The sequence below is a fragment of the Crassostrea angulata genome, chromosome 10 (assembly GCF_025612915.1).
Source record: "Crassostrea angulata isolate pt1a10 chromosome 10, ASM2561291v2, whole genome shotgun sequence".
In the NCBI taxonomy this organism is placed as follows: domain Eukaryota; kingdom Metazoa; phylum Mollusca; class Bivalvia; order Ostreida; family Ostreidae; genus Magallana; species Magallana angulata.
The window spans coordinates 41,452,356-41,468,164 of NC_069120.1; the positions used below are offsets into that span (position 1 = coordinate 41,452,356).

The following is a 15,809-nucleotide window of genomic DNA, read 5'->3' on the forward strand; positions in this document are numbered from 1 at the left end:
ACCCCCCTCTGTATCAAAATGTCCGTCGGTTTCATTTAAAATAATTAAAAATGATTTTGATCAAGAATCTCCCGGGTCGTCTGATAAAGTTTTGAAGTGTCAAAACAACCAAATAGAAAGTGAAAGCATTGGAGTAAAATGCACAGGGCCTTCTAAGAGTAGGCGTGCTCTGCTTGAGCGGTTTGAAAACAACACCTGTGTTACATTCTTGTACCCAGACATAAATCTTACAAACTTTCTCCCAAATAAATGCCATCCTAATTTCCAGAAGGATTTGGTTTCATTCATATACCGCATGGTTGTAGTATTTTCATTAGCGTACCATTCAACAACTTCCAACCACAGTCTTAATGCAATGTTGTTGATCGGGAATAAACCCTTCTGTACCAACTCGAAAAAAAGAACAAATCTTCTTTCAAGACCATGTTCTTTGAGTTGTTGTAAAACTTTTAAGATCATAGCATGAATATCAGCAGTGTCCACCGAGTCTGAAATACATGTATTGCCTACAGGTATTATACCAGTTTCGTCTGAAAAAGAAATGTTTGAATTGTTTTCAAACCGCTCAAGCAGAGCACGCCTATTCTTAGAAGGCCCTAATGCTTTCACTTTCTATTTGGTTGTTTTGACACTTCAAAACTTTATCAGACGACCCGGGAGATTCTTGATCAAAATCATTTTTAATTATTTTAATTTATTTAATTACTTTACAAGGAGGTGATTTAGAAGGTGTCCCTTTTATCTTTCGTCGCAAAATCATTGTTTTTGTGTGGCGAATCACTAGTACATACTGGTATATTTTCTATTGTTATACTTTCATGTTAAATACTGAAATCTGATTGGTTAAGACGCAGTTAATAATATTTACTATTACCCTCAGCGTTAGCAACGCACTTGGCAACGGGTAACATTAAAAAATGTTACATGCGCGAAAATTATGCGCGTACGGTTCGCTGTAGAATTCACGTTATTCCTATATAAAAGCAGTAAAATTTTCTTAAAAAATTTAAAAAAGACATTCAGTATAACAAAATAAATAGTGCCTGTTTGGGAGGATAACAGTTGAAATTGACACCCCTCGAAAACCATTGTCAACCTCCGCTTCGCGTCGGTTGACAATGGTTTTCTCGGGGTGTCAATTTCAACTGTTACCCTCCCAAACAGGCACTATTTATATACTATAAGTCTGTCCCAAGTTATTGCTCCCATCGCTTTTTGGTGATTTTTGATAAAATTACACATACCTGTGAAAGAAATACAGTTGAAATCGTTAAAAGGGAATATATCCAAGATGTTTTCATTGAACAATTATCCCTTTCCTCTCAGAAAAATTCACAGGAACGAAAACAGATTCCCTACGGAGATTTATAATGGGGAATGTTTACATCTTTTATCCATTCGGAATACACTCGGAATACATCGCGCAATTTTTTAACGTTATCATCTGGGCTTATTAATGGCTGTTGCAATGCAAAATCTCCGTAGACTTTCAATTTCGGGATGTGTATTGAAACCCGAAGCGGTAGAGGGGGCGTTTCAAAACAGATAATCTGGACATTTTTCATATAAGTGGATGAACGTAGTTTGAGCACAAAGGTATTTACTATTATTGAAATATCAAGCAAAAAGTGGTGGAAGCAAAAACTCGGGACAGAGTTTTTTTTTTTTTTTTTTTTTTTATACATGTATATGTTTGTTTTTAGAATTTATTTTTGCAGCCGTTGATCTTGGGTGATTTAGCCACAATCGACTTTTACGTTTAACCATCTTCACCTATAAATAAAAAGTATATAATTATAAGATTGATAGAATAAGAAAACACGTTATTATAAGTAAAGTGTGAACGTTATCATTGAAAAATGGATGTGTTAACGTTATCAAGATATTAGTAATAGCATCAAATGATGTCAACAATATCAAATTATAGATTGAAATTGACTAGATGAATTCATTAATGGCTAAAAGACCGCTAATAATAAGTTTTGTTAAAAAAAATGTTTTATAATTTGTAAAACATGCATATAATGTGTGAATTGAATGTACGATAGTGCAAGTGCGTTAACGTTACCTCGGCATACATTTGGATAAATGCGAGGTGTTTTCAGAAATGACTGCAGTTTGGAAAGTTAAACAGTTTTAGCATAATAGAGTGGGTCTAATGTAATTCCGTAAGAGTGGTGTATTTAATAAGTATTTAGTCTCTGGGTACAAAACAACCTTACCTCTTATTCGAACCGAGAGAAAATGGCCGATTGTGTATGTTTACGTCATCCCGGTGATGACGTAGATTAGCACCCTTGTATTAGGCCAGGAAAGCCCAAATTTGAGTGGAAGCATCCCCAGATCGTTTAGATGCAAGTTTGTTTAAATAACAGTCCAGGGGTAGGGTGAGGCCACAATGGGGGATGAATTTTTACTTAGGAATATATAGAGAAAATCTTTAAAATCCTCGGGTAGTGTAAATTCGTGTGAGCAAAATCACAGTCCCTAGTGGTAGGGCGGGGCCGTGATGGCGGTTTGAATTTTTACATAGGATTATATAGAGAAAATCTTTGAAAATATTCTGGGAAATTTTTCGGTCCAAAACTCATTACTTAGTGTGAAAGCACAGGTTATGCAGATTTAAGTTTGATAAAACCATGATTCCCTAGAGAAAAGTGGGGCCACGAAGGGGGGGGGGGTATATAGGAATGGAGAGAAATCTTCTTACAGGTACAACAACAAAAGGAGCTTGGTATTTACCCCCAAAAAAGAGGTGGATAATAATTTGCAGATTTTCAAATTTTTTTCAGCAAGATCTACTGTACTTAGTTGTCAAGATATTTTGATACTGTGATGCTACTTTGATCAGAATTAAGGCAATTTTTGCTCAGGTGAGCGATGTGGCCCCTGGGCCTCTTGTTGTATAATAGTTCTATTGTATATTCTTTTCTTTATCGTCATGATATTTATGTGATATCTTCTGGATTGATTTCCACTGAAGCACGTCGCCAAGAAGACAAAATCTTTTATTTTTCTCCCAAGGTAGGAATTTTGTTCCTTGATCAGAGCAATCAATGGATGTTTTTATTTGTCTTTGATCAACTCTTGACCCTGATGAAGCATACATCTCCTCAAAGATTTCGATAATACAAAATTGAAAACTGGATAGGATGTTCAATATTTGATGATGCTATAAAATCTCCAGAAGTTGTAAGATAATCATTTACCACACATTCTTGATACTAAATTACTATGATTTGAATATCAGAATTATATACAATGTATCGAACAGAAGCAATTTTTGGATCAGCTTTTTACCTTGCTTTAGTCCACTCTATTTTTTTCATGGTTATTGATCAGGAGTTGAGTAACCCCCTTTAGGAGGTGCTGTAGTTTAGTTGCAACAAAAGAAAGGACAAATGTAGTACTCGTGACAACCCATTTGAGGATTTTTCTCTTTGTGATAAGGTGTCCTGTCTTGGGTTTTTTTTTCAACCTTGTAGTCAATGTAGTGCAATATTTACCAATTATGGAGTCTACAGGTCTTATGCAAAAGATTTGACTTTTATTAATGGCCTCAGTCATTCTTTATTGCCAAAACAAGTCCTGATAATTATGTATTGGGATATGTTTCAATATCATATAATTACTTTTTATACACCTGCTCCGAAGGAGAATGGGGTATACTGTTTTACCCTTGTCTGTTTGTCTGTCTTTCTGTCCATAACAAAAATTTCTGTCTCATTTTTCTCAGAAACTTTTTATCACAGATGCTTGAAATTTTAACACACTATTTGATTAGGCATGCCATATAGTGGGATATATTTTTGTAGTAATCGGAGGTCAACTTCCTGTTAAATGACGACTTTGTTTATTCCTAGCCTAAATTTTCAAACAAATTGTCGTCAAAGATTTCTTTGCAACTATTTGTCGCAGATGCTTGAAATTTTCACACACTATTTGATTAGGCATGCCATATTGTGGGATATAGTTTTGTACTAATCGGACTTCAACTTTCTGTTAATGACAATTCAAGAGCTTATTTTCTTTTTATTTCTGTTTTTATTCATGACTTTCACAGCTTTCTTACATACTACATTTCTTTTGGAATCTCAATAATTTTTTTACATACAATATACATGCAAGAATAGATATATAATAGTTCACAATGGTGCGAAAGTTTGTTTTTTATGTTTTTTGTGGGGGTGAGAAAGGACAGAAAACATTGAGTGAAATAATATGCATATAAACACAAACAAAAGAAGAAAAGCAAATAAAAAATATAACATGCACACCAACTTATAAATTGACAGCTCTAAATTTAAGGATTTTCCAATATGTGATTATAATATATACAAACAACAGCATGAACATAATGTTTAGCACGTACATGTACATATATTTATTTATGAGAGAAAAGAAGGCGGAGAGAAAAAAGCTGATGGGGCAATGGTTGCTTTGCGGCATAGCTGTATATCAGGGTTTGCTTATCAAAAAGATTTATTTAGATATTTTAAAAAAGCATCATACATTCTTTTAACAAATAGTTGGGGATATAGTAAAGACTTGCTAAATTCTTTCAACAATATTCTCCAAGTGTCTCTCCAATTTTTCAAATTCACAGTTCTTTAAAAGTAAATATTTTCCACAAGAAGCCTGTTTTCAATTTTCCTTTTGAGTTCCAACACATTTAAAGTTGGGTAAGTTTTAAGTCTACAAGTGAAAATAAACTGTTTTACAATATAACTTAACAGGTTTTGTATTCTATACATATGGTAGTTTTTTATATTTACCAAAAAGTATACTTTGCTTATCAAACATTACGGACACCCTGTAGTTTCTTAAAAATAACTCTTCAATGTCACTCCATAGTTCTTTTACAAATGGGCATTCTACAAAAAGATGACTGATTGTTTCAGAATCTTGTTTACAAAAAGAACATTTAGGGGATTCAATAAGTTTAAGCTTATGCAAGTAATAATTTGTTGGTAATATCCTGTGTAAAATTTGGAATTGTAACCAATGGAATTTAGATTCTTTGGTTGTCTTAAAAGGAAGTTCAAATATTTTATACCAATCATTCTCATTAAATATTTTGTCATTCTCTTCCCATTTTAGTATTGCTTTATTTTGGACCCTCTTTTCCCTTAGTAATATATTATACATATCTTTACATCCTTTTCTATTTTTGTAGAATATGGCTAGTGTGTTTGGGATATATGGTCCAACTGTTGATTTAATTTCTTTTATATTGCATTCAACTATTCGTTTTAATATACTCTTTTTTAGACCATTATATTCAACAAAGTTAGTCTTAATTCCAAGTTCAATTAAAGATTCAAAACTTCTAAAGTCACCATCTATATCAAAAAGGTCAATGATGCAAACAAAACCAGCATTAAGAAAACTTCTCAAAAATATATTTTCCTTGTTTATCTTTACCCTTGGGTTATACCATATGTGTTCAAAAAGTTGATTGGTGTTTTGGGAGATTATCTCGCTTATTTTTATGTAACTTAGGAACACCTCTGACCAAAATTTGTTACTTATACTGTGGAATGTGTTTTGAAACCTGAAGCGGTAGAGGGGGCGTTTCAAAACTGGTAATCTGGACATTTTTCATATTATAATAGATGATGAACGTAGTTTGAGCACAAAGGTATTTACTATTATTGAAATATCAAGCAAAAAGTGGTGGAAGCAAAATCTCGGGACAGAGTATAGACTATAACACTATATATAGACGAATAGTCAATAATTGTAATATTGGATAAACTGCACTTTACCGGTACGGCCGCCATTTTGTAAATGGAGCCGCACGTGACCCGGAGCGGAGAAATAACTTAGTAACGTATACACAGTAATGGGCGCCAACATTTTGCATTGCAAGCGGGGGCTTGGGGGCGGCAGCCCCCAATATATTGTAAAATATAAATAAATAAACATACCGTAGTCTTCAAATAAATCCATGCTGCCATTCAACTGATCTACCTGGTTGTTTTGGGTCAAATTGGCTAAAGGTCGTCTTATTGACTGGATAATTTTTTTTAGATATCGACCGGCTAGGAATAATATCTAGAGAACATTCCCTCTATTTCAAATAATCGCCTCTGATTAGTTGATTCGTAAACGATGACGTAAATACCTCTTTGCAACTCCAAAACAAGGTGACGTCATAATAGGCAGTCAGTCAATGCAAGTAAACAACGGTATATATATTATACAAATATTGACTAGGGTTGAGGGCAACATTGATGATATAAGTCAATATTTGTATAATATATATATATATATTATACAAATATTGACTGGGGTTGAGCCCCTGAGGGACGAAATATTGCCCGACGCGAAGCGGAGGGCAATATATTCGTCCCAAGGGGGCTAATATAATCAATGTTGCCCGAATACACAGTCAACATTTGTTTTGTTATATGATGAAACAAACCAAAAGTCAAGAAAGGATTTGAAAACAGATCGCCATAATTTCCTTAACTCAACATAGAATTCACAAATTTAATATTGCGCAAAATTCATTTCCAAGATATCGCCGGCATTAAAAGGTCACTGGTGATATTCCGCCGTCAGTAGGAAGTAAGCTCAAGATGTTTTACCTGATTTTACTTCACAGTAATTCGCAAATCCTTATATCCGTTATGATAGCAAACCGTAGCATTGCGCGTCCGTGGTTTACTTGCCTTGACTGATTGCCTATTATGACGTCACCTTGTTTTGGAGTCGCAAAGATTTATTTACGTCACCGTTTACAAATCCTCAAATCAGTGGCGATTATTTGAAATAAAGGGAATGTTTTCTAGATATTATTCCTAGCCGGTCAATATCAAAAAAATATTGACCGGTCAATATTTTATGGACGAGCTAATAGTATACATATATTACATGGCTTCGAGGGCGACATACCAGAATATTTGCCCCGAGGTGACAGGAAAGCCCTGAAGTGTTATGTCGCCCGATGCCGAAGGCAGAGGGCGACATAACACTCCAGGGCTTTCCTGTCACCGAGGGACAAATATTCTGGTATTGTCGTCCGAGAAGACATGTAATATATGTTATATAACATTTTTAAACAAATCAAACTCGGGTTATCAACATATTTATTTAATTCACAAGGCAGAGGCAAATGTTTTTAAAACACTCACGCTTGAGTTTTTCACTTTTGTCGTATTTGCCGAATTTTTTCATTAATTAAACTATCGAGTTCATCTGAATTTAGATGAACAAACCGCAGACGTTGGCCTGACATGTTGAAAATTCGCGGATCTGTTTAGTACGTTTGCTTAGCAACTGGCTCGTTGAATTTCGAACCCGACGTAATTAATATGCAGAATTCTTGCACGCGATGGTGATATTACAGTTTCGGGAGGGCAATATAACTATTTCCTGTGAAATATAACTGTTTCAGGGAGGGCAATATAACTGTTTCCGGTGTTATTCAGCAATTTTCAGGGCATAGTAATAAAATTATCTCATTTGTGACATAACGAGAAAACTTCTTCAAAAATGGTATATTTAATATATCTCGCATAGCCCCTTAACTCCGTCACTACCCTAACTCCGTCACTTTCAGGAAACTCCTCGCCGTTTGAAATCAAGTACGATTATGACGTCATTTTTTACATGTCAAAAATCTTTAATAAAATGTCAACAATTTGCAACGGTTAAATTTAAGAATTTGTCAAAAAATAACATAATTAAACCTTGTTCATTTTATTCACCATTTATTGTGTGAAATCAGCTAAAACTTTTTCACTGGTGCACTAAAACATCGATATTTATGTCATGCGGGCCCATTCGATCATTTACGGTGGTCAGTCATTTTTAGAGAGGTCAAGATGAAACATTTCACATCTAATACATTTTTGATTAAGGTAATTAATACATTTTTTTTCAGTCCGCAATAGCCTTTATGCACTACTCTTGGTGATAACGTCAAATCGCTCATGCCGATACTTTTGCCTTATACAGGGTATAGATATATCCGGTATATCGCTATTTAGAATATGCTACATTTCTAAAAATGTAATAAATAAATAATATAATAAGTAATATATTAATTAATGATATAAAATATTTGAAATATGTAAGGACATAAATCAAACGGCATCCATACATTCTGAAAAGGCCATTGTTATTGTTGTTACATGGACCCATTTTTTATTCTGGCGATCATTTCATTTCGATGAAATTAAATACAATTTAAATTGTATACACCACTTTTACTTATTATAACTTGGCCTAGATACGAATGGAGTTTTCACTAAATTGTTAATGTGTCTTCATTCCCTGCCATATCATAGAGCATGTGGGTGACGGAGTTAGGTTCATAAGATATAATAGGCACGCGTGATAAACGTCGTATTCAGAGGGCTTATTTAAATAAAAATAAAAATATTTTTGTTAATAATTTTATAAATTATATTGTTTAAGATTATATTTAGTGGTTGCAAATGATAAAAACCACAAAAAATAATTTACAGAGAAACGCGGGAGGTTTTCTGCTTATGGTGACGGAGTTTGGGTACTCGGGGATAACAATTATTGACTATTCGTCTATATAGAGTTATATAGTGAGAATATACTACTGAATTTAATATATATATATATATGTGTATATATATATATATATATATATATATATATATATATATATATATATATATATTATACAAATATTGAATGGGGTTGAGGGCAACATTGATTATATTAGCCCCCGAGGAGGGCAATATTTTCGTCCCAAGGGGGCTAATATAATCAATGTTGCCCGAAAACAGAGTCAACATTTGTTTTGTTATATGAAGAAACAAACCAAAATTTAAGAAAGTAATTGAAAACAGATCGCCGTTATTTTTTTCTCAGCTCAACAAAGAATTCACGAATTCAATTTTGTGCAAAGTTCATTTCCAAAATATCCTCAGCATCAAACGGTCACTGGTGATATTCCGCCGACCGAAAGAATTAATGTACAGATGTTCTACCTGATTTTACTTCACAGTAATTCGCAAATCCTTATATCCGTTATGATAGCAAACCGTAGCATTGCGCGTCCGTTGTTTACTTGCCTTGACTGACTGTCTATTATGACGTCACCTTGTTTTGGATTCGCGAAGAGTTATTTACGTCATCGTTAACAAATCAACTAATCAGAGGCGATTATTTGATATAGAGGGAATGTTCTCTAGATATTATTCCTAGCCAGTCAATATAAAAAAAATATGGACCGGTCAATAATTTTCGGACGAGCTAATATTACAGTTATTGACTATTCGTCTATACAGAGTTATATAGTGAGAATATACTACTGAATATAACAAATATATATATATATATAACCCATTCTTCTAGCAGTGAGCGGCCACCGCGCTCCCCACTCGGCCGTCTAAAGACAAAAATCTTGCTTTCGATGATGAACAGAACCTAGCGCGCTGGCCGTGCACTACACAGTCGCTTGAGATACAGGTGGAATACAGTTAAACGACAATTTGAGAGGATAGGAACGATACACATTGCATAGATACACACATATAATAAGCACAAACCTTGCAATAACTCTCAAATTGACATATACCTGCCCATAGTGAATGATATAGAGATATCGCATAGCTCCCTAACTCCGTCACTACCCTAACTCCGTCACTTTTGGGAAACTCCTCGTCGTTTGAAATCAAGTACGATTATGACGTCATTTTTTACATGTCAAAAATCTCTAATTAGATGTCAACAATTTGCAACGATTAAATTTAAGAATATGTAAAAAAATAACAGAATTAAACCTTGTTCATTTTATGCACCATTAATTGTGTGAAATCAGCTAAAACTTTTTCACGGGTGCACTAAAATATCGATATTTCTGACATGCGGGCCCATTCGATCATTTACGGTGGTCAGCCATTTTTAGAGAGGTCAAGATGAAACATTTCACATGTAATACATTTTTGATTAAGGTAATTAATACATTTTTTTCAGACCGCAATAGCCTTTATGCACTACTCTTGATGATAACGTCAAATCGCTCATGCCGATACTTTTGCCTTATACAGGGTATAGATATATCCGGTATATCGCTATTTAGAATATCCTACATTTCTAAAAATGTAATAAATAAATAATATAATAAGTAATATATTAATTAATGATATAAAATATTTGAAATATATAAGGACATAAATCAAACGGCATCCATACCTTCTGAAAAGGCCATTGTGATTGTTGTTACATGGACCCATTTTTTATTCAGGCGATCATTTCATTTCGATGAAATTAAATACAATTTAAATTGTATGCACCATTTTTACTTATTATAACTTGACCTAGATACAAATTGAGTTTTAACTAAATTGTTAATGTGTCTTCATTCCCTGCCATATCATAGAGCATGTGGGTGACGGAGTTAGGTTCATAAGATATAATAAGCACGCGTGATAAACGTAATATTCAGAGGGCTTATTTGAGTAAAAATAAAACTATTTTTGTTAATAATTTTTTAAATTATATTGTTTAAGATTATATTTAGTGATTGCAAATGATAAAAAGCAGAAAACATAATTTACAGAGAAACGCGGGAGGTTTTCTGCTTATGGTGACGGAGTTTGGGTACTCGGGGATATATATAAAGCACAGAGAAATTCACTTTTGTTGGAGCTCCACCTTCCGCCCCGACCGAGGATTGAACTCACGAACTCGGTGGCCCTGTAATTGAAATGAACATAAATTTATGTTGCAAAAGCCACACTGCAGTTACTCAGCTGACATGGGCCTCTTGTTTGTTCGTGATACTGAACATTCATTTATCAAACTAATGTCATAGAATGAGGACGTCTCGGGTACTTTTTGAAACCGAATGTGAAACTTTGCACGTACCGAAATTCATATTCACACCAAAAATAAGGTTTGCTGATTTAGTATACAAATTGGTGTGAACAAAGTTGTTACAAGAATACCATTGCTGAATGAATCTCAGAGCCAAGATTTCACCTATCTCGTCTTTGTCCTTTCAGAGTTTCCACAAGGCTATCCAAACATTATCATCAATCCCGAACTGAAGTCTGTGGAGAAAGAAAAGCCAGCAGTGATGCAGTGTAAAGCGGATGCTAATGGTCACAAGTTCGAAATTGAGTGGTTCAAAAATAATGTCCCAGTAGAGCTGGGCGATAATGGAAGACTGACCATTACACGGACAGGTACTTGTATATGTTTGGTCAAAAGTTTGAATTTTTAATCTACAAAAGGTTCCCATGTAGGGTGCCACTTCTAATATGATTACATATGTAACGGGATGAGAGATATAATGACGGACCACACCGGGATTCGAACCCTGGCCCCCTGAATCTCTAGTCAGGTGCTCTACCAACTGAGCTATCTGGCGCCGGTATTCGAACTAGTTTGACCGTCACATTCCCCCTTAAATGATCTTCGCACTCGAAGATCACCCCAGCCTCTTCTCCTGGTAGGAGTTAGCCTGTCAGTTCCAGGGGCAGGTCATGGCATGTCATGGCACCAAATGTAACGGTATGGGACCAGACCAGGATTCGAACTCGGGCCCCCTGAATTTCTAGTCAGGTGCTCTACCAACAGAGCTATCTGGCGCCGGTGTCATATAATATTTTGATACCACGTAATATTGAACCCGGGTTCAATATATTATGCGATATTATGAACCAGGGTTCAATTTATCGCTGCAAAATTTTGAACCCCCCCCCCCAAAAAAAATATATAGACCCCCGGGTTCAATATATTATGGCCGCGATATATTGAACCCCCCTTTAATTTTTATTGCTATTGGAGAGAGGGTTCAAAATAATTTGGCTGCGATATTTTGAACCCCCTCTAATTTTCAGTGCTATTGGAAAGGGGGTTCAAATATTATGACCGCGATATTCTGAACCCCTTAGCTATATCCAATTCCTATTGGAGAGGGGGTTCAAAATATTATGCCCTCGATATATTGAAACCCCCTCCTATTTCCAATTCCCATTAGAAAAGGGGTTCAAAATATTATGGCTGCGATATTTTGAACCCCCCTCTAACTTTTACTGCTATTGAATGGCTGCAGGTCTGTAGCTCCTGGTCTGAAAAAATTCGGATGGACGACCTGGGAGCTACAGTGCCTCCGATAGTAAAAAAAACTACAATTTACAGCACACAAAAAATTGCGCTATCTCTGCTATTGGAGAGATGGTTCAAAATATTATGGCTGCAATATTTTGAATCCCCTCCTATTTCCAATTCCCATTGGAGAGGGGGTTCAAAAATATTATCGCAGCGATATTTGACCCCTCCCCCTCTTGTTTCCAATACCTTTGGTTAGGGTGGGGCCACAATGTGGGGTTGAATTTCATAACATAGTTATATATAGAGTAAATCTTTAAAAATCTTCTCAGAAACTGTTCGGCCAGAAAAACTGAAACTTATGTGGAAGCATATTCAGGTAGTGTAGATTCAAAGTTGTGAAAATCATGACCCTCAGGGGTAGGGTGGGGCCATAATGGGGGTCGAAGTTGTACATAGGCATATATAAAGAAAAATCTTTAAAAATATTCCTCTTTAAAACCATAGAGTAAATATTAAAAATCCTTTTATTTTTTCAAAAAAAAAATTTGCGTAGAAAAGCTGTAACTTTAGTGAAAGCAACTCCAGATTGTGTAGATTTAAATTTGTTCAAATCAAACTCTTTAGCAGTAGGGTGGGACCACATTGGGGATCCAGTTGTACCAAGGAAAACATTCTAATCATTCACAAAAAGAGAAATGTTATTATATATGCTTTAACTTATATGATAGCATATTTACATATTGCTGATTCTTCAAAATTGTTTAAACTTTGGCCCCTGGATGATTATTTGGCCTCACACAGGGTTCAGAGTTTGATATAGGTTTATATCCTGTATATAAACAATTGTTAAGGGTCTTTTGAGAAATGCAATGCTGAATTTGATATGACTATAAAATCATCAGGTTAGAAAAGGAACTTGATTATAAACATAAGAATATCCAGGGGGGGGGGAGAGAAATGGATTATTATTTATACAGGATATACATGTTTTATACCACATTGTCCAGATATTTTTTATTATGACTTCGTTAAGCTGATTTTGTAATGCCTATTGTTGCTCAGGTGAGCAATGTGGCCCATGGGCCTCTTGTTTCTCTATCCAATTGAATCCTCTTTACACATATTGTATATATTTGTTTGACAAATTTGTTTTAGGTTTAGGGTTTCTTTCAATAAAGCATGGGAAATTGAACTTGTTGAAACATGCTTCCTTGATTCTCTATCTCATAGGAAATTCTTTTTCATCTTCAGGCTCTCTGCAAATTGCCAAGGCGCTAGAATCTGACTATGGGAGGTATGAATGTGTAGCATCCAATGAATATGGAGTGGCATATTCCTATGCTGCCATGCTCTATGTCAGAGGTGCGTATCTCCAAGTGTCCATTGAAAAATTCCCTCTCTCTCTCTCTCTAATCAGTGAGTTATCTATCTTGGTAAAATTCCTACTGCTTCCAAAAAATGCCATTACAAATTATATGTATTCCAGTGTGGCTCCTTAGTGAATGAATGATGACTATTATACTCTTGTTAAACATCTGTCAGTAACCATATCAATATTGAGGCCTTTGATTCATATTTTCAAAATTTCCTTGTTGTTGAACCATGTGATACTGTAGATACCCACAGGCTTATCAGATAAAGTGTAGAAAATTTTCATGGCCGTACGTAGCATCATGTCAGTTTTGACATAAGTAGTTTTGCAGAATTATTCTTTTGAAATACCGCGAAATTGAAAGAGAAACACCTTACTGTTTTTCCCGTTTTTGCATTGTGTAATGTAGTACAGTGTTTCATTGGACAATGTTAGGCAAGCCCAATTATTAAGTTCATATTTCACATCACGGCTACTTCCCACTTCTGATGATAATAGGAAACAAAGAATCAAAGAATAAAATCATATAATTTTAAAATAATTTCTAAAATATAGCTTAATTATGATTGATTTATAAATACTAATACTTACTCTCTCTCTCTCTCTCTCTCCCTCTCTCTCTCTCTCTGTGTAAGACTTATCTCGACCGTCCACCTATCAATACTTTAAATACTTGATGAAGGAAATAAACACAGAGAAGGGCTCTTACACTTAACATGCTACCAGTTCTTGAGATCAGTAGCCTCATCTAGACAGAGTGGAAGATATCAGGAGTTATTTGTGATGTAACATATGCTTAGCTTTATTCACAAAAAAAGACTTGGATATCATGCTTGTAATCTTAGCACACACCCTTCGTACTGACTGGGCATCTCACCGAGCCATCTTATTACAATAAATTGATCAGGCCGATATAAATTTTAATGACATATTCCTCAAACCTACCATCACATTTTCGATGTCTTTTGGATTTCATTTAAGAAGAACACACACCTTTTGATATGTTATTTGATGCCATAAAGTGTTATCTATGCATTACCTTTGTAAGATATGCCTCATAATCCACAGAAATTGATACAGATTATAAAGATGTTGCGTGTTAGAAATTAATGTACAGTACCGTCAACGCGGATCCCGTATTTTCCGCGCACCCCCGCGGTCCAAATTGCAACGCGGTTTAAACACCTGTCTCAGGTAAAAACCGCGTGCCCCCGCGGTTCAATCACCCATAATGACAACGCCCCCGCGGTTTGAACGATCGATTACAGGTGTTAAAAAGTATCGAAAAGGAACACGAGTTATCTCCCTCGATTAAAAAAATATAACATGCATTAAACATATATATATAAGTTAACTAATGCATAAAGATAATCATGATCATTTTATAGAAAATCACATATTTTTAAGGTAAATGTTTTTTTTTATTTGCTGTTTATTTGGTAATACTGGGGTAATATTTGAATTCTAATCATTTAAAGCTGTTATCTGTACAATCCAAGGTAAAATGAGCCATGCCCGCAGTTGGTTGAAAAATCATGCTTTACATATTTATTGATATATCGATATACGATTAAATTAAATTTTAAAATCTAACCAAAAAAAATGTAAAATTAATAATACTTATTTACTTAAATTAAATATTTTACTTTATAAATATTCAGGTATGTACATTTTTATTTTCAATATCATTTTATCCTATGAAACCGTTAAAAATTCATTCAAATTTTAAAAGTGGCTTAATCGCTCATATTACGGAAAATCCGGACTTTATAATTGCTGTAACAAGCGTCATTGTTTTGTTCGGAAAATTGATTTCAACCAGCTCTGTAGACCGACTAGTTATAGCCTTATAAAAACAATTGCTCACAATTAAATGTTCAAAGAAAAATCAGTTCTCCTAATTAAAACACAAAGGAAAAAAGTACTCACAATTAAAATTGTATGATTCTTCACATCGCACGGGTTTTATTCAGTTTAAAACTAAGTGTTGCCCTGAAAAGATACACTGTACATACACGTACATGTATATTCGGTGATTTTCATAAAACAATGGCTAAGCGTTCTGGTGTGCGTGAAGATAGACATTTCTTTACAAGAAATGGAATGAGGTTGTTACATCACAAAACAACGTGGGAAGTTGTACATGTTATTAAATGCATACATCTCGAGTTACTTTAAAAAAAAATTCAAATGCCAACTAATTTTGTACACATTTCCTTCATTGTGTATATTAATTTTAAGTCGCGATCATTTCCTGTGTATAGTGATTAACAAACCTAGGGTAGAAAACGACATGCTCTAGGGGTTTTCACACCTATTCAAGACAAAAGAAAATCTCCAAATTGCGTACGGCTTCGTCTAACCGTACACCTATCTTACAGAGGAGGCT

The 15,809-nt window shown here is 34.7% G+C and overlaps 1 protein-coding gene across 1 annotated transcript in view; it reads left to right on the top strand.

Annotated features, from left to right (window-relative positions):
* The window catches only part of LOC128165582 (receptor-type tyrosine-protein phosphatase F-like), a 78,342-nt gene that overhangs the window by 20,818 nt on the left and 41,715 nt on the right, over nt 1-15,809 (top strand). Inside the window, exons 4-5 of the mRNA XM_052830256.1 lie at nt 10,995-11,177; nt 13,300-13,410. Of these exons, the coding sequence (XP_052686216.1) occupies nt 10,995-11,177; nt 13,300-13,410 (294 nt within the window). The remainder of the gene's footprint in view (nt 1-10,994; nt 11,178-13,299; nt 13,411-15,809) is intronic.